The following is a 19,713-nucleotide window of genomic DNA, read 5'->3' on the forward strand; positions in this document are numbered from 1 at the left end:
AAATGACTGGATGCAGCTAAATGATCCACTCATTTTCTACATTTGTTTCTTTATATTTCTTTTTAAATGTTTTGTATTTGTTTTATGCTTTTACCTCATCACTGCAGTGAGTTTGATGCACGTCCTAAAGTCCAGCTGGTACCAAAAACCCTCCTCGAAACAAAATTTTCCACAAATTCTCAATATTTTAATGAGCTCCCCGTTAGTGATCACCAATGTAAACGGACTTGACTTGACTTGATTTTTTTTTTCCATCCGTGATGACTACACGCCTGAGATTTCTTTAACGTTTTTTGTTACATATATTACAAAATTTATTTTAGTTTTACAAACTTGAATTGTGAGAAAAAAGGGACTTTCCATTAACTACAAGACCTGACGCCCCTCAAGACAAAGACCCACCACAGCTAAATGGTCTGAAGCAGGAGAGAACTTTACATCTGGACCTGAACCAAAAACACCTCCTGAGCACGAGGACACATGGTCTTCTTTTGAGCAGGAGGACACACGGTCTTCTTTTGAGCAGGAGGATCCTTGGTCTTCTTTTGAGCAGGAGGACACACGGTCTTCTTTTGAGCAGGAGGACCCTTGGTCTTCTTTTGAGCAGGAGGACACACGGTCTTCTTTTGAGCAGGAGGACACACGGTCTTCTTTTGAGCACGAGGACACATGGTCTTCTTTTGAGCAGAACCAGACCTGCTTCACTAAATTCATCCCTCTGCTTCACTGTCACTGGAGGAGGACTTCAGGTTCAGCGATTCACTTCTTTTCACGTGACTCAAAAGAACTCAACCCGTTCCTTAGGTTCTCAAACACAGCCCTGAGGATTTGACACATGGGCAGAAGGACAATGCCAGAGACGAGCTGGCCACGCTTATATATGGACAAACTGAACTGAACACAACTATGCTCCTTAAAAAGTGAACTGTTGAATATGCCTCCTACCAGTCAACAATAATGGACCTGACTTCAGAGCTATGTTTTGGATCCCCACCAGTAACATTTCTCTGCATGTTCTGTCTGTGACTCTTTATGAAGTATGACTCATGAATAATCAAAAGGGAGAAAGTGTGGTGGAAATTTGGGAACTATGTCCATGTTGTGAAGAAAATATTATCCTATGTCTTTGTGTAAATGCAGAGACCCAGACCAGACATTAACACGTGTAAAGGCTCTGTCCCATCCTCCAGGAAAACCTTTGTTGTCTTATCTGTCCTCTGATGTAAAAGTTCAATATCATATGGGTGTGAAACAAAAGTCACTCTTCTTTGAAATGTAGCTTTGTCATTCTGGTATAAATACTCAGCTCAGATGCTTTGGGGGACTGAGGGGGAGAGATGCTTTAAGGGAGAGACTTGCTTTGGATGGCGGGAGGCTATTGGTCTGGAGCCAGAGCAGGCCTGGCCATATCTGATGTAACAAAGTCTAAACCTTTTTTTGTATTGCATAACTCACCAGGCGTCACAAATGGATTCTTAGTCATCAAGAGATAAGATAACTTTTCCACAGCAGGCCTTAGGTTTGGCCGTTTGAAAGTCCTGCAGAGTCAAAACATGTAATGATAAACACATTAAGAAAGTTACAAAACTATTACAGATTAGGCTGAAATTAGGTTCACGGTGAATGTTCTAAATATTATTCATATCAATGGATCATCTGTATGAATGCACACAGGTAAATGAAGTCCACAGTAGTACACATTTGAGAAATGCTTATTTTTACCATTTAAATTGTGATTTCCTCTTTCAGCCCTAATATCACCACAGATGCATCATGTCTCATACTTCATGAGTGGCAGGAGTGTCTGTTGGCAGCAGGTCAGCACCTCTCCAGCATAATGTTAGGTTCACATTATTGTCATCTGCATTTGACCTTTTTCATACATCACCTGCATCTTATCAGCCACCAGTTCTATGACCTGTCATACAGGAGGCTGCAGACGAGAAAAGAAAATGAATATCAAACATTTTAAACAGTTTCCTCATTATTATATGCTTAGGTGTGACGGGTGTAATAGACACTGGTCTCTAGTGTCTACATCAGTGTGAGCACAGATCATCATAAATCTGACCAGTCCAAACAGCACTCTTTACTTTGTAATTTAAAAACATTGTAAAAAGCAGATACATCACAGAATTAAATTCATGAAGTGGAGGATTATACTGTGTAATTTGCCTGTACATATTTGTTACATATAATTAAAATGTGCCTTTGTGTTATCCAACCTTGAAGCTCAAGTGTTCAGTCCCATGTTCATGAAAACATGGTGGTTTTCTCCTCGTAGCTTTATGTATAACTCCATTGGCTTCTTTTCTCCTAACAGTAAAAACATGATTAGTGTAGGAGGCCATGAAGGACGCTCAGTTGTGTCTTTCATTCATGGAAACACAGGCCACATTTGTGGTGCAGAATATAGGGACTGGCTTCATTTAAAACACTGAAGTAACTGATATTTGAGGCATTTTACAGGCATGCTTTTCAGATTCACAGGTGAGATTGTAGCTGTGGTTTAAGCGCATTAAACAGCTTGGGGCCGTGCAGAGTTTTACAGTGAATTGTTACTGGACAACGAGAGATAGACCCCAGAGTACACAGTGTATACACAGTATATTCATGAGTAAATGAGGGCTACCAAAAGCTTTTGTCTCTCATAAACTTACTCACAGTGGGGAGAGTAACCAAACTTTTACTTAAGAGTAGGCTACTGTTATTTCGATAAACATATTACTCAAGTAGGGGTTAACGTGTACTAGAAAAGTACTCTGAAAAGTAATTTTTCTTACTATTGCTGCCATAGCAATTAACAATGTAAAGCAAAATATTAAGCTATATATTTTCAGTAGGAAAAAAACAGTTTGGGTTAAGGCAGGTTTTGATTTTTTTTTTTATTCCCTTTTTATTTCATTTGAGCTGGAGATAATTGTATTGCCAACTGATCATATATTCTGAACTCACATACATTAGACACACATTCATACAACAGGCCACTCGAGCTGAACCAATGACACTTAAATTAAGAATCTGAGAAATGGGCAGATAAAGATGCTAAAGGGTAGATGATAATCAGCTGGCAGGTCAAAGGAGTGTAGGGGAAATGGTTAGTGCATGTAGGCCAATCTGATCTGTGTGGGCAAAGTGAGGCCAGTGGTGACATATTAACTGAGCACACCTTGGACAGATCAGTCTGCTCAAAGTTCATCTGGAGGAGGACCAGTGTTCATTTGACATTTGGCCTTACTTTCTAACAAAGACTATGCTACTGTTGGGTTTATTTATGAGTGTTTATTTATGTTTCCAATGATCAAACTACATTTTGACACCACAGCATAACGCATTTTTATATGTACTTTTTTTCCAGTGTATTAGGTTCAAATTAAGACCAAGATGAGCCATTTCAAACAGATCATCTGCTGCCCCCCACAACATACGTTCTTCAAGATATTTTTGAGCAGTAAAAACAGCTGTATTTGTAAATGCACATTATTTTGTGGAAGGCAAAGCAACAACTTCTCCATGGAGACAAGTAGTGGGTGTACAGATGCAGTCTCTGAAATGCCCCACTGGGAGAAGGCCTAGGACATGCTGGAGGTCTCCCTTGGCTAAACTGCTGCTGTGTGTGGTCACATTGAAAATAAAATGTGACAAATCAGATTTCATGTGTAAAGCCAACTCCCTGAAGTGGCTTCAATACTACTAGAGCTCCTGGTCCAACAGGGAAGCTTTAGGATGCCTGCGGCCGTCATGACACCTGCCTAAGGCTCATAGAAACACGAAGAAACCACGTGACTCCTGGTGCAAATGGTCAGCACAGGATGCCCCAGACCTTATGGCCCACGTCCAAAGGTGAGCAGTTACATTTACTCAGTTAAATGCATCTTTATATGTGTAACATTTTAAAGAAATTGTATTTTTCTAGCAGCATACTTTTACTCCTACTCCTACTTAAGTAACATTTTTATTGAAGTAACAATATGTTTTTGTTTATACCAGAAAATACCAGATTTTGTGCATTATTTAATGTTTTGTCCTGAAAATGACATTAACTGATCCTGTTTTTACATCCTGACAGATACTCTTTTCCCAAATACTTTTTATTGTTACTTGAGTAATTTCTTGGACGTGTTGGAAGTGTTTCTACTTGAGTAATATTATTTTTAAATAACTTTAGGCTAAGCTAAGGCTACTTTAATACATTTTTGACCTCTCTATCCACAGGCCTATGGCCCATTTGACCTGATCTCACCAAAGTTTATACCTGGTCTTTGAGCGTGCTCCACTGGGCTTTCTGTGTAACTTCAGGCCATTCAATCTGCACTATGTAACCATGACAAACATCTCTGTGTAATCCTTCTGTCGTCCAGGTCTGATCCATAACAAAAGAAAAATATAAAATCTGTCAACTGGACAAAACGTTGTAGTGAAGATGTTTGGCTGCTCATCCAAGCTGCTTCTTCAGTTCTAGTCAGATTACTGCTGGACACTGCCTTATATCTGTCTGGAGGAGGAGACAGCTACACTGAAAGAGACCTAAGATTAGATGCAACTGTCATAGTGACAAACTTTTTTGCAGGTTTTGTGTGTGATATTGTGACTTAATTACCTTCTTTCAAGTTTTGTGAAAGAAACTTTTCTGTGCATGTGATTGTGCTGAGTAACAGTTAACACACTGTTAACACTAACCCTGCACAAGCACTGAGCGGTGGGTTAATCCAGCCACAAAGGGGCTCTGGACAAATGGAGAGGGTTGCTTCAGCATAAAACCTGCCTCTTCTTACTATGTAACATTCATGTTATTTGATGTAAAGGTATTATGTACTGCATGTGGCTCCTGTTGACAACATTACATTCATATTTATATAATATTGGGTTAAATGTCACAATGGGGCAGGCACAACAGGCAATTGCCTTGGACCCCCTTGTATTTGAGGGGCCCCGGGCCACCTCTTTTTTGGGACTGCATGATGTCTGAGACTACTCTGCCACACGGGGCAGGTCACTGGGGCAGAGTAGGTTGACATAAAACAAGTCTACAAGAACCCAAAAATGATTAAATCTTTCAGTTAAGCATTCCAGGGTATCACCAAATTCATGTCTTCCAAATGCATCTGCAGACTACAGCAGTTATTATAGTTCACTCAGACAATTGCCTGTTACAGTCAAGTTAAAACATGCTACTGTGACTTGTAAACTAAAATAAAATGTGACTTATTAACAGTTATTAACAGGTCCTTTTTGAATGTGCAGGGTTTGTGAATTGTGTTAATCTTACATTGCTATTGGAAGACTAAGCATTGCTGCTCCCCCTTGAACTGCCACCTTATTGTGTGGGGGAGTTTGCTGGATGATCCTAGGAGCTCTGTTGCTTGGGGCATGAAGCCGTGGTAGGGTCTCCCAAGGCGAACAGGTCCTAGGTGACAGATCAGAGATATTGTGAACTGGATAGTGATATAAGAAGGATTGTGACGTGGCCCGAGTCATCCATTAAGTCCCAGTGGACCGTGTTCTCCTGCCTCCATTGTTGATGCAGCTGCTTGTAGCTGTGGTTTCAAGGTCTCTGGTGCCTGTCAGGGGCCGTTGGGGACAGTACCTCTGGGCTGATGGAGTGAGGTGGTGGTCGCTCTGTTTAAGAAGGGGTGTGTTCCAACTAAAGGGGAGACACACTCCTCAGCCTCCATGGTGTCTTGGATATCTGCTCCGGATGCCTCCTAGACGCTTCTCTGGAGAGGAGTTCTGGGCACGTCCAACCATGAGGAGACCCCAGGGAAGACCCAGGACATGCTGGAGGGACAATGTCTCTCGGCTGGCCTGTGAACACCTCAGGATCCCCCTGGAAGCGCTAGAGGGAAGTGTGTGTGTGTGGAGAGGGAAGTCTGGACGTCCTTGCTCAGGCTGCTCCCCAGATAAAGTGGAAGAAAATGGATGGAATGGATGGACTTGCGTTACTAATCTAACCTTCTGTAACAACACGATTCACTCTAAAACCTGACTCTTTCCCTTTGGTACATTCATGTGTCATGTGATTAACTGTAAACTCTGTCTCTTTAGTGTTTGTGTTTCACTGTAAGGCCTACCACTTTTTTTTTTTTTTTTTAATAATAACTTCATTAATTATGAACTGACAGATCTTCTATACAAATAAAAGGGTTTGTATGCATGCTGGCCTAAATGAAAATGACTTTGAACTTTGTATTTTAATTTTGTTCTGTTAACAGAACAATCTCTTACAGACTCTGGTACAACTCTTTGCAAAAGAAAAAAAAAAGGGATAAAACTAAATTGCAACAATATAAATCGAAGTAAAATGGGGATTTATACCAATAAGCCTACTTTTAAATGTAGACAACAGTTGCAGCTCTTTCTGACTTTCATTTGGTCGAAAGTTGCACAGCCCTAGTCCAGGAGGAAAAGGGCTGGGATCATTGTTGAATAATTGCACAGTCTAATTGACTGTAGCTCAGACTGGCGAGTTCGTCCTGAGAAATGTGCAATTCCCTGAGAAACACAGCAGGGGGCGCCCGCACCAAACACGGGAGTTTCGTCCACCGGAAACGGAAACGAGTCCTGCAGGTCTCCATCCAGCAAAAACACGAGGATTTACTGTGGATCTACAACAAATCTGGCACTTTATTCACTGCAGGAGTTACAGACTGTGAGTACACGAGCACTTTGAACAGGAGGACTTCACAGGACGCAGCGTCTGAGGCGTAAATCATCATAAGAGCGGAGTATTCTCCAGCCTCACAACATTCTACAGGACAGTCAGTTTAACACTCATGGGGAGCTAAAATAAAGGTTGTAGTCGCCTACAGCGAGATCTTGGGTCAAATCACTGGAAATGATCGAGTTCAATATATTTATTATAGTTTTTATAATGAATACACTCAATTTATCCACATCCAGAGATGTGACAGCTTCGATAAAAGTGTCATAAATCTTTATGGGTCAAATCGAAATTATAATGTAGAGTTTTGAATCTGAAATTGCTTATTTTTTACATGATTTTTTTCCCACAAGATTTAATAAAAATTTAAATAAAAGTTTGTTGTGAAAGTTCTTTTGAATGTGTCCCATATACTTATGATTATCCAAATACCACTACAATTATTTTTTATAGTCTGTTTGTCACTATTAGTCGGTTAATTGAGTCCTGTCAGAAAAGTATGTGACTTTCTGTTTCAGGTGAGAATGGCCTCTTACACCTGCATCAGCTGCAGAGTGGCGTTTGGAGATGGGGACATCCAGCGAGCTCATTACAAAACAGACTGGCACCGCTACAACTTAAAGCGCAAGGTGGCCGACATGCCTCCAGTCACTGCAGAGAACTTCCAGGAGCGAGTTTTAGCTCAGCGGGCTGCAGCAGAGAAGCAGCAAGCCCACTCGTCCACCATCCAGGCCTGTGATGTCTGCAATAAGAAGTTCTCTTCAGACAATGCCTACCAGAACCACCTGAAGTCTCACAAACACCAGCAAGCAGAGAAGCAGGCCCTGAGAGCGGCTCAGAGCGAAGTAGACAGGCTGAATGAAAAAAACCTGGAGAAGGGCTTAGGTAAGAAATATCCGGTCTTAATCTGTTTCAGATGTCAAGATGATTGTGATTATTCAGTCTTCAGTGTTGTTTAGACTTTAAAAAAACAAAATTAAAATTGCTCTTAGTGTGTATTTCATATTTCATTATCATTCATTTATAGTATATGCATGTGTATATATATACCCCCCCCCCCACACACACACATATAATACATCTCTACTTCTGTACTTCTCTATTCAAACCCCCAACCATATTAACGATGACATGACAGAATCACAGTCTCGATCTTTCCATTAATTTTTAACTAACAGTCTTCTCTGAACTCATCATATCATGACTGATGTTTAATGATATGTCGACTCTACATATCACTAAATCCACTTTTTTCCATAATGTCATTTGTAGGTCCAGAGGAAATGGACAATGATGCCAAGAATGCTGCCCTGCAGGAGGCACTGAAGAGGCAACAGAGGCCATGTGGGTCCCACCAAGAGCCCAGTGCCCCTCGGGTACGAGCTGACAAACCTCCCCGCTATATGTGGCTAGAGGAGCAGGCCAAGAGGCGGGACAGGGGGGACACTGCCAGCCCGGACCAAGGCAAGTCCCATAACATAAGCTTTTTTTTTTATTATTCAGTGTTTTAAAGAGAGTGCTTGCTCACCCGACCTGTGTGACCTGTGTACATTCATATGCTTTTGGTTGCATGGCAGAAGAAAAATGTAATCTGTCAAATGGGAAAAAAGTAACTGCTTCTTCCACCAAATGGTTGTACCTTCTCTTTGTCATATAAGGAAACTCTGTGGTTCTTATTGTTGACTTCATGACAAGAATTTTTAACAATAGAAAGAGATGTTGCCTCCTTTTTTAGAAAGCGGCACAATGCTAACTGAAGTTTGTGTCACGTTTGCTGATGTGCACAAGTTCTTTACAGGTGCAGAGTGTTTTCAGACCTCCCTTTAAATCCTTCACTTTATTGTGCTATTGTGTTGTAGCTGGATACTAAATGTGATGAATTTACTTTTTATGAATCCAAATGAGGACAGGCGTTTATGTCACAGTGATGTAATTCCACCAGTCTGTATGACTTCCTGTGTAGATGCAGAGGAAGAGTGGGAGGACTTGGAGAATGAGGAGGATGAGAACATGAGCTCTGATGAGGAAGAGCAGATGGAGCAGGCAGGCCCAGTTGAAGCCCTCCTGCCTGGGTCCATCCCTGTGACAGACTGCCTCTTCTGCTCCCACCACTCGCGCACTCTGTTCAAGAACGTGGCGCACATGACCAGGGTGCATGGCTTTTTTATCCCAGACATCGAGTTCCTTGTGGACCTCCGAGGGCTCATTCAGTACTTGGGTGAGTTCAGCGGCAGACCATACACTGAACTGACTGACTGAAGTAAATTTGATGGTACTGGCATGAGGGTTTTGGGACAAGGGCTCCAGAGTCAGACCAATTTGGATGTAAGATTTTGCCCGGTGCCACTAAAAATGTTCCTTCGGGGCACGGCTGCACCTGACAGACCCCTATCACATCTCTTATCCAGTGTCCTCTCTCCTCATCATAACTGCAGATTAAATAGTATAAAAAAAGTTAATTCTCTTCTTGCTCTCTCCTTACCTCTGACCAGACGCTACAGCCAGTCAGAGCAAATGCTGATGCGCTCAGGTCATGCACTGGTGAACAGAGCTAAATGCACTGTGAAGTTCATAAGTTTGCCTTTTTTTTGAGTTTTTTCATCTATTTGTGAATGAGACACAGTATTTACCTTCAAAGAGAAGCCGCTAACCTGCGGAGGTGTCACGATACACTTACTATAGTGAACTGTAAAGCTCCTTAAAAGCACAGACCTCTCACTCTGACTAATTTTTGAAGCCAATATATATTCAGTTACTTTTACCCGGATAAGATATTAATCAGGTTATTTATTTATTGTTGAAGCAAATTAAGGACTATATGTTACAAAGTTTTAAATAAGTGGTGGGTTTTGGTGCACGCAAATGAAAGTCTTAAGTGCACTAGTGCATTCAACTCAAATTGTTAGTCTGGAGCCCTGCGTCTGATGTCTTCACTGTGAGCATGTACAGAAGTGTCAGCACTTAATCTTAATCTTAAAGAGGGGCTATTTTTATGGCATATTAACTGTTAACACATAACATTGTTTCCTTTTAATATTGTGAAAAATGCTATCTTCACCAAAAACAACATATAAACTTGTTTTATAAGTTTCACTTTTGTTATTGACGCTCTGAGTCCCCCCTCCCTTAATTTCCAGTCACTTTCAGCTCTGGTTTATTTTAAATTGACTCTTTTTCTTGTTAGGCGAAAAGGTCGGGGCGGGAAATGTGTGCCTTTGGTGTAATGAAAAGGGACGCTCGTTTTATTCGACTGAAGCCGTAAAGAGTCACATGACCGACAAAAGCCACTGTAAAGTCAACACCGAGGGGGATGCTGCCCTGGAGTTTGCAGACTTCTATGACTTTAGGTAAGAACAAAACTAACAAAAACAGCACATGGGTGCATATGAACAAAATGAATATTCTCACACACGGATATTAACAGTTGCAAACATGCACAATCAGAAACTTTAATCCTATGTCTTGTAATAAGATATAGACCTACACAAGGAGATAAAGAGTGAATTGGTGAATTATTCAATAAGGGGATACAGTGGGATACAGTGTTCTGTGGATCATAATACTGATCATATTTCTGATTTTTTTTTCAGATGAACAAATAATCATAAATTCAAGGGTTGCAGGTTATTTTTGTGTATGCCTATGTGGAAATCAAAGCAAATTCTAGAGTGTCCCTTAGATACTGGAGTGGTGCTTTGGGCTTCAGTCTGTACTTTATGATCAAGGACACAGACTGGCTCAAATGAGGCGTTTGACACTTATTCCCCAGCACACACAAGTGTAGTGGTATGCTTTGAAACATCTTAAATGAGCTGTGATCCTCAGGAGCAGCTACCCAGACAGGCCAGAGGAGGGCGATATGGAGACAGAAGATTCTGAGCTTCCAGAAGACAAGACACTGCAGTTTGACGAGGAGACGCTGCAGCTCACACTCCCCTCAGGTGATGGCTCTATTCACATCTTAAATTATCGTCAGGCTAAACCCCCCAGTGAAAGGGGCCAGACCTAATCATCTTTGTGCAATAAAGTGAAATTAGTTTTGCCCCAAATCTATTGTAAAAGCAACTCATGTGTTCAAAAAGAGATTGTTGTGTGATGTCTGCATCTAATTGTTAAATGCTCTTAGAGTTTTTACTCCCCTCAATGGACCGTTAAGGGACTGAAAGATAAAAAACGATTCAACATTTATGTAGAGAATCATTGCATTCCTTTTCTGAATGCTTTGGGAAAGTGAGGAATAATTTTTAATCACTGCAAACTTTTAAACAACATGAAAAAACAACCTCATAAAAAGAGTTTTAGGGTCTTAAAATTAATATCGATTATATTTATTGAATATTTCAAAAGCAGTTTGGTGGGTGCTGTTTTTTACTTAAAGAGGCACGGTGTGTTTTGTTTTGTTTTTTATTGTTTTTTTTCTTTTACTCCGCAAACTATGGAAATGAGCAGACGATGTCACCAAATATTTTTTTGCAATAAAGAAAAAGTGTAACTATGGAACTTTCTGAGCAAAACTTGCATAGTGCCCCTTTAAGTTACCTTGAATAAAGGCAGGCTACAAAAGTCAGATAATCTGTTGCATTCACATGATCTGATAAAAGTACAATGCCTGTTCTTGATTTTCCTTTGTGTTTTTTTTTCAGGAGCGATTATCGGTCACCGCTCTCTTATGAGGTACTATAAACAGCGCTTTGGGCCCCAGCGCGCTGTGGCCTTGTCCCACAGTCAGAAGGCCGTGGGCAGGCTTCTGCGCCAGTATAAAGCTCTGGGCTGGACCAGAGATGCAGGTAACCTCACACTGTCAATTCTGTTCTCTGGCAGGGCATATTTCTTTGGCATCACCAAGTGGGCACAGATCACACACCAGTCTTTGTTTTAACAGATTGCCTAAAAACCTGCCTGGAAGTTGGTGTGCTGATTTGTTGATTAGTGTCTGCCTCTAGGGTTACCTCTTGATTCTTATATTAGTACTTTTTGTGGGTTTGACTATTCTCATAAAATGTTATTTTGTTTTTTTGGTTTATTTGAATAGGCATGAATACAAAAACATCGAATAACAGTAGCACAGCAGCCCAATGCATGCCTCATACGGCTTATAGGCGAAGCTAATTCACAGCATTTGTCCCTAGAAGGATTTTTAACATATAACACAGAACAAAAGAATGGGATGACGATGACACAAGAGAAGACAGACACAAAGATGCATGTTAGAAACAACAAGGAAACACATTAAAGTGAAAGATGTTTTGCTGTGACAGTGAGGTTCTCGACTCACTGTCACAGCGCTGCAGTTTGGTAATACAGGGTGTCCATAAAGTCTCTTTATGAGTTAAAAAATGTATTACTAGGGCAATTGATGAAATATCTTACTTGTTCTATTGTACTCAGTGGTTTCCAAAGTTTTTTACCTCATTTAATACACCTCTCTTACACGATCGAAGTTTTCCTCAAATGTTCTTGGTCGCCCACTTCTTTCTGTCCAACACTGTCCCTGTCTCCATCAATTTCTTATGCCATGCACAAATTGACAGAAGTGATGGTGGACTTCTTCCATGCTTTGTTCTGTAGTTTTGCTGAGTCTACGTATCCAATTTTGTCTCAATAAACCATGATCCACATTGTGCCTTCTCTTGAGGAGGAGCCATTTCTTAGGCGTTCATTCAAAAGGTGCCTCTTTAATCACAGGATGTCTGACATACAAAAATGCAATGTCATTGAAAACATTTACAGCCACTGAGTACAACAGAACAACTCTAATATATATAGCATATCAATTACCTTTGTAATTACATTTTTAAATTGTAAAGAGACTTTATAGACACTCAGTACAATGTTTTGCAAAACCATTGACACATTTAAAAAAACTGTTTAATGTGAGTCTTATAGGTTACTCTGTACCTAAAATATCCTAAATCATTTATTTTAGGGGGACCTCAAATGCAAAGGCAGAAGGACATGCAGTATGTCCAAATGATGAAGTCCAAATGGATGCTGAAGGTGGGAATGAGCCACAACACCACGCGACAGAAGCACTTCAGAGCTCAAGTCATGTTTTAGTCCTCTACACAAGAGCTGCTGCACCAACAAGACCAGTGCAACAAAGACTGGATTAAATTCTCTCGAGTCTGCATCATGTTGGAACTCTGGCCTAAAGTGGTTTAACACACAAGTGGATTACATATTATTTTGCATTGCCTAAAGATCTCTACTTGGTGAAATGTAAAGAAAAGTAAACAATATGAGTATTTACATTGATATGTGCACAACAGCAGAACAGTTTGATCACTATTTATTCAAATGGAAGCTGTTCAAATCTGAATGTTAATTGTTTTCCAGTGTGTGTTCTCACAGATGTTCAAAAGTAAAATCTGTCAACTGGACACACAGCTGTAGGAGTGACGACGTTTGGCTGCTCATCCAAGCAGCATTCTGGTCAGAATGCTGGTGGACACTGTCTTAGCTCCTCCCTTCAGACAGATATAACTGCACTGAAACTTAAAACAGCTTTTGTTTTCAGATTTTACTTTTGGCTTTTTTTCTCTAAATCAGACCTGGTTGACTGAGGGATTACACAGACATAAACTTATTTTAGAAAACTATGACATCATAATCATTATTATGAAAACGTGATTAAAATATTATTGAATATAGTCGTTGTTATTACTGGTATTTTCCAATATACAAATAATCTGAAGCTACATAAAGTGTAAATGGGCCATTTTCCAGGAAATGCGTTGAAATGAGATTAATATGCAGTTTGTTTACACCATTGCTTTCTATAGCTTTAATCTTATACATGGAAAATATTTACTTATTTTGATAACGGTAATTAATAATAATTACTCCAAATTATAAATATTTTGTTTCCAAATTTGCCAAACCTCCTCCTCGTCGATAGAGGGCGATAACAGAATCTCAGAATCCCGGCATATATAAATTTCCGGGTCACTGACAGCTGCACGCTTTACTGAGTCCTCTTACTGTTTAACAGTAAACTTTGACAGTAAACATGCTTTTATCAGTGTTATCCAGGCGCTGCGTGCTCCACCAGCTGCTCAGACTCTCCGCAGGCCGGACACAAGCCCCTCTTTCTGGGGAGACCCGCGGACTGCAGCCGCGGTACAGCGCCGGGAGGTCACTGTTCAGTCACCGGGTGGAGGCGAGGAAAAACACTCATCTGCAGGTCACAGAACCAACAAGTCACGCACACACAGCTCAGTTTAAATGTAATGTTAATTTAATAAACGTGGTTGTTATATTGTGGCGATTACAGCTCCTACTTCCGTTGTGTCCTTGGGCAAGACACCATGAGCATGTGTTCAGAGGGTTAGTTGCTGATTGACGGTCTCTTTTCCGCCAGTGACTCGTTTATATTAATTATTTTAAACACTGAGTGGTAGAGGTATTCTAGAAGAAGTACCCAATAGTCTTACTTGAGTAAAAGTACAGATACCAAAGGAACTGAGCGTCTTAGATGAGGAGCGAAACTTCTTCACTCCTACAACAATTTGTCCAGTGACAGATTTAAAGTTAGTCTTTTGCTATATACCAAAGGTCAAAACAAAACAAAACAAACTTAAGTAGATACACTGCCTGGCCAAAAAAGTCGCCACCAAAAAAAAAAAAGGTCACACTAATATTTATTAGTTTACTAATATTTGGTTGTTCCACCTTTAGCTTTGATTACGTCACACATTCATTTGCCATTGTTTCGATTTCGCTTCTGCAACGTCACAAGATTTATTTCCATCCAGTGTTGCATACATTTTTCACCCAGAGAGAATTGATGATGTTAAAATCTGACGCTGCACAAAGCTTCTCCAGCACATCCCAAAGATTCTCAATGGGGTTAAGGTCTGGACTCTGTGGTGGACAATCCATGTGTGAAAATGATGTCTCATGCTCCTGAACCACTCTGTCACAATTTGAGCCCCATAAATCCTGGCATTGTCATCTTGGAACATGCCCGTGCCAGCAGGGAAGAAAAAATCCATTGATGGAATAACCTGGTCATTCAGTATATTCAGGTGTCAGCTGACCTCATTCTTTGAGCACAGACTGTTGCTGAACCTAGACCTGACCAACTGCAGGAGGCTCCTACCTATTTGCTTAGTTACATCCAGGTGGAGACTTTTTTTTTGGCCAGGCAGTGTATTTTCATATGATGCTTTTACTTAAGTAAAATTATTGAAGTACCTGTTTGAAAATGTCCTGTTAAAAAATGTAGCAGAGTAGAAGATACAAATACTGCTCTCAAATGTACTGAAGTAAAAGTAAAAAGTATCCATGTTAAAAATAACTTAAGTATAAATATTAGGCATTTGTACCACTGGTAATATCATAGCAAAAGAAAGTTGAATTCTGTCAACTTGACTAACTTTCACCACTCAAGCAGCGAGAAGTTGCTTCAGTTCTGACAGGGCTTTGGTAAGTCACTGCCTTAAATATCTGTCTGAAGTTACATGGACTTAACTAATAACAGATACAGCTCACTGTATAAAATGAGGGTGTGTTAGTTTCAGTGTAGTTGGCTCCCCTCTTCAAGCAGATTTAAGACAGTGACATACAGGACCCTGTTACTGCTGAAGAAGCTATTTGAATGGTCAAAATTATTGGCTTAAAATTAAAAAAATTAAAAAGACGATTGAGAGATTACATGATAATACTAGTAACATCACCAGTACCCTTTATTATATTTAATGAATTAAAAGTTGCCAACCTTGCCTGGCAAATCCAGAATGATCTCTCTATATATTTTTTATATCAGTCTGATCCCCACACTCTCCTTCACATCTCAAGTCAAAACCAAGCATGATCATCCAATCAGATTTGTTTGGGTTTTTTTTTCAATGTGAAACGAAGGAGCTCATTGGCCATCTGTCATACAAACTAAATCAAATGTATGTGTTTATTGTTTCACTCATTGATTCTGCAGAAATCTGCGAGTTTTTTCTTATGACATTTTTTTTCTTTCTTTCTTCCTCATAAGGAGACGTATTTGTTTTAATACGTGTCAACCATGCACGTCCCTGATTGGCTAATCCACCTGTCAATCACCCCCATCTGAACTGGCAGAGACTCTATGTTCAATAGATTTGTGTTTTCATAAAGTATTGAAGATGCGTGTATTCTAAAGCAATTGCCAACCATATAGTTAAGACCCTCACAAATATGTTCTGAAATGTGTGGGATTCTTATTTTAGTTTAGCAGCTTATATTTTAATTGTTTCTCAAATGTTATTTCTATACTTTAGGATTTGAAAACAATAATTACAAATATTTTTTCAATATATATCACAAAACACACAGGCATTTTTGTATGTGTCTGATATTGTTGCAGAGCTTCTGTGTCCGTGCTGCTGTCCTCTGTCCCCCCTCTCGCTGGGTGTCCTCCGGGCCACAGTCCTCCGATGGACAGCTCATCTACACGGGCACTCTGGGCACCGCTGTCCGAGGTCAGCTCATCAACACAATCGCTCTCTAACCTGGTGCCTTTTTGACAGATACATTCATAACACATCATGATGCAGGATGACATATCAAACATATCAGATGTACACAGATGCTTCCACACAGCAGAATGTGTGATTTTCCTAACTGTGTGACTGTTCAACAATAACAATAATCAGTGAATGTTGACTTTACCAGTCGAAATTGCATTTGAATTGGCACGATTACAAAATTACAATGGCTGAGAAAGCTAATTAAAAATAAAAATAGAAAAAAATTGAAAGGTAACAGATGATAGAAATATAATTCCTGGCAAGATTTCTTTGCCAGGAATGTTCCACATTATCTTTATTTAATTACAGATGTTTTTATTACTGAAAAAATCATGCATTGAAAAATATGCATTCTTGCGGTGAGGGGTAGTGATGTGTTAATGCCATACTCTGGAACATTCCAGGCAAAGCAGTAACACCTCCATGGAGACAGCTTTGAAATCTTATGTCCGTTATAAGCACATCAAACACACTTTTAAGACGACAGCATCGCACTGCACCAATCAACAATTCAACAATAACAGTGCCTCCTTAAACAATTGTCCAATTTGTTGTTAAGTGTTTAAAATGGTCACCGAGTTCTTCACTACCATTAACACATAAAATAAGCTTCAAACTCATTACTTCTATTGCCTTCTAAAACAGTGGTTCCCAATTGTCTCAAGTAACAGTAACTTCAGTATCCCATCACTCATGTAATGTTGATTCCATGAATACGTTTATTTACCAGTCTATTGTCAAGGAATACTATTACATTTTAGTGGTTTAATGATATTTATGTCCAAAGTAATCCTTCCTCTATAAACATCCCCATGGATGTCAAATTTACAAAAAAAATCTAATTCTATTCAGTTTCACATAAGAAATCATTCCAAGTCCCCTCTTGTCTGTGCTTGCAAACTCACCAAAGATTCCTGTACTTGTGCTGCAAGATCAATCTGCAAATATCAATAGATGTGATTAGCAAATGGCAAAGGCTGCATTTTTAGTACTTTCCTTCACAAACAACAAAATCTCCTGCCTTATTCCACATAAAAACTGCTAACTCTGTAGTTCAGATCTGAATAAAGATTTTCTGAAATGGGATTTTTATATGTGTGAATTAATTTAGATATTTGTTTATTTTTACTGGACGTGCTTAAAATGTGAAATTTTAACCAAATCCTATTATTGAAGGATAAATTACAATCACAATGCTGGTCAGAAAAATTGCAATTAGATATTTTCCCCAAGTTCTGTCATTGTGTCCTTTGGCAAGAAACCTAACCCACACAAATGTGATGTGTGAGTGTTGTGGTCAAAGAGGACGACAGAGCAGATTGGCAGGCTCTTTTCTGTCTACCCCAGGCAGCCCCAGGCAGCTACAGGCAACTTTGAGTGTCTGGAAATCACATGCAATGTTTATTATTATCCTCTAAAACACACATGGGCAAACTACGGCCCGGGGGCCACACATGGCCCTTTAGGCTTATTGATCTGGCCCGCTGAATATGACCAAATTATATTAAAATAGGTTGTTCAAAGTTTTTCTGCTGTATTTATTTAACTGAAATTTAATAAATTATTAATCTAATCTATTTTAAAGCATTTGGAAAACAATTTGTACAATGAGTCTTGCATATTTGTGCTTTGTACATGTTACAGGCCAAATCTCAAATGTAATATATATATATATATATATACACACATACACATAAACATATAGATATCCTGGCCCGGCCCCTCTGTCAAATTTTAGAACCCATTGTGGCCCGTGTGTACAAAAATTTGTCCACCCCTGCTCTAAAATATCAAGTGAATCAAATTCATCATTAACAGTGTCCTTTAAAATGATAAAAAAAAATCCCACTCTCTTCTGTTTGGTGTGTCTGTGCGGTGGCAGGTGTGAAGGCGTTCTCCTACAGCACCAGTGGGGCCAGCCTGCTCCTCCTGCCCCACATTCTGGTGACCACGGGCCTGACCGCTCACAGCTGGGCCTATCAGCTCCTGTTCTGCGGAGTCATCGGCGTCTTTACCTTCGTTACACCCGTCCTACTGCACCTTGTAACCAGAGGCTACGTAGTTCGGCTCTACCACCACCCAGAGTGTGACACATACACCGCCGTCACCTACAGCGTCTTCCTGACCGAGAAGAGGACCAGGTTCCATCAGGAGCAGGTGCGTGTCCCCTCCATCAGTAAGATGTTCATCACGTTCTACGCAGACAAGACAGGCCTACTAGTGAACCCAGACCTGTTCAGCCTGCCCCAGGATTACAACCACCTCATGGGCTATGACAAACCGTTCAGCTTCAGTCCTGAGCAGATTGATGAAAGCTGAGAGGAACCATCAGACCAAATGTTCGCCCTGTTCTTTTCAAACATCACACAGTATATGGCTTTGTAGTGTCACCAGATCAAGACCAAGTCTGAACTGTGAAAGGAATTGTGAAAGCAAGGCAAGTTTATTTGTATAGCACAATTGGTACACAAAGTAATTCAAAGTGCTAAAGGGCCCGTATTACGCGGTTTCCTCATCAAAAACAATCATGGAATTCTCTTTTGTTTAATTCACATATGTTTGACTCACAAACCCTACATATTTAGGCTGAGTTCTTCTCTCATACTGAAAAACATTCTGTTGCTCCTTGTGATGTCATGTGGTAACATAGGAAGTGCACCACACTTTTGTTTTTTTATCGCTACACACCTTCACTAGAATCATTTGGATAATTTCAGCCCTGAAATTGCAAATCTACTGGATGAAAGGTGCAAATCTACTGAACAATAGCTATTAACTTGAAAACTACCACTTCATGACATCACAAGGTGGAACAGAACATTTTGAGCTTTGGAGATGTAACAGACTAATAATAAAGTGTTACTCAAACATGTGTGAATGAAACAAAACATTACTCCAGGTCTGTTTTTGATGAGGGTACAAAATTATAACATGGCTTAAAGCTCATAAGAGTCTATTCTGTGTAAGACAGAACCTTTAAAATAAAGACTAAGAGGTAGAGGACCCTGAGTGGTGCAGAAGAATCTGCCACATTAGACAAAATGGACTGTGTTGACACTTCATTTTTTGTAATAAAATGGCTGAATATTCAGTTCGATTTGGTTTCTTCTTGCATACATTACAGTGTTTATTATGAATGTTTATCCTTGATTAAAATAATCACTGACAAGTGGGGCAGGCAAGGTGACAAGTGAGCAACCAATGTATGTCACTTTTTAGCAAAAAAAAAAAAAAAAAAGAATATAAAATCATGATTTCCTTAGTTGTGTTTATTGCTCTAAAAGACACATAAAAACATAGGCCCAGGTTTGTGGAGGTGAAAACCTGCTCACAGTAAGGACCTAAACTCTATCTCCATGGAGAATGTACCCAAGTATGGTTTTAACTTTTCAGTTAGAGTCAAAGGGCGACCCCGACGAAATGGCAAATGACAAGCCAACTTTCAGTTGGTCAGGGGCTCATGGAATAATCATGGAATAATGTAAAGTTTGGCACAATAACTCTTCATGTCATCCCGATTAAAATAATCAAGAGGACCCATGTCATATC

The 19,713-nt window shown here is 39.9% G+C and overlaps 2 protein-coding genes across 2 annotated transcripts; both read left to right on the forward strand.

Moving 5' to 3' along the window:
- Positions 1 to 7,182: 7,182 nt before the first annotated feature.
- On the forward strand, positions 7,183 to 13,310 carry znf622 (zinc finger protein 622). The gene is made up of 7 exons (XM_055228694.1): positions 7,183 to 7,546; positions 7,934 to 8,125; positions 8,625 to 8,879; positions 9,846 to 10,008; positions 10,487 to 10,602; positions 11,305 to 11,448; positions 12,588 to 13,310. The coding sequence occupies exons 1-7, from the start codon at positions 7,186 to 7,188 to the stop codon at positions 12,716 to 12,718; spliced, it is 1,362 nt and encodes a 453-aa protein (XP_055084669.1). The 5' UTR covers positions 7,183 to 7,185; the 3' UTR covers positions 12,719 to 13,310.
- Positions 13,311 to 13,581: 271 nt separating this feature from the next.
- Positions 13,582 to 19,254, forward strand: tmem70 (transmembrane protein 70). The gene is made up of 3 exons (XM_033982862.2): positions 13,582 to 13,844; positions 16,002 to 16,116; positions 18,047 to 19,254. Exons 1-3 carry the CDS (start codon positions 13,671 to 13,673, stop codon positions 18,481 to 18,483), a joined length of 726 nt encoding a protein of 241 aa, XP_033838753.1. The 5' UTR covers positions 13,582 to 13,670; the 3' UTR covers positions 18,484 to 19,254.
- Positions 19,255 to 19,713: the final 459 nt, after the last annotated feature.

This window comes from Periophthalmus magnuspinnatus, chromosome 17 (assembly GCF_009829125.3).
Source record: "Periophthalmus magnuspinnatus isolate fPerMag1 chromosome 17, fPerMag1.2.pri, whole genome shotgun sequence".
NCBI lineage: Eukaryota > Metazoa > Chordata > Actinopteri > Gobiiformes > Gobiidae > Periophthalmus > Periophthalmus magnuspinnatus.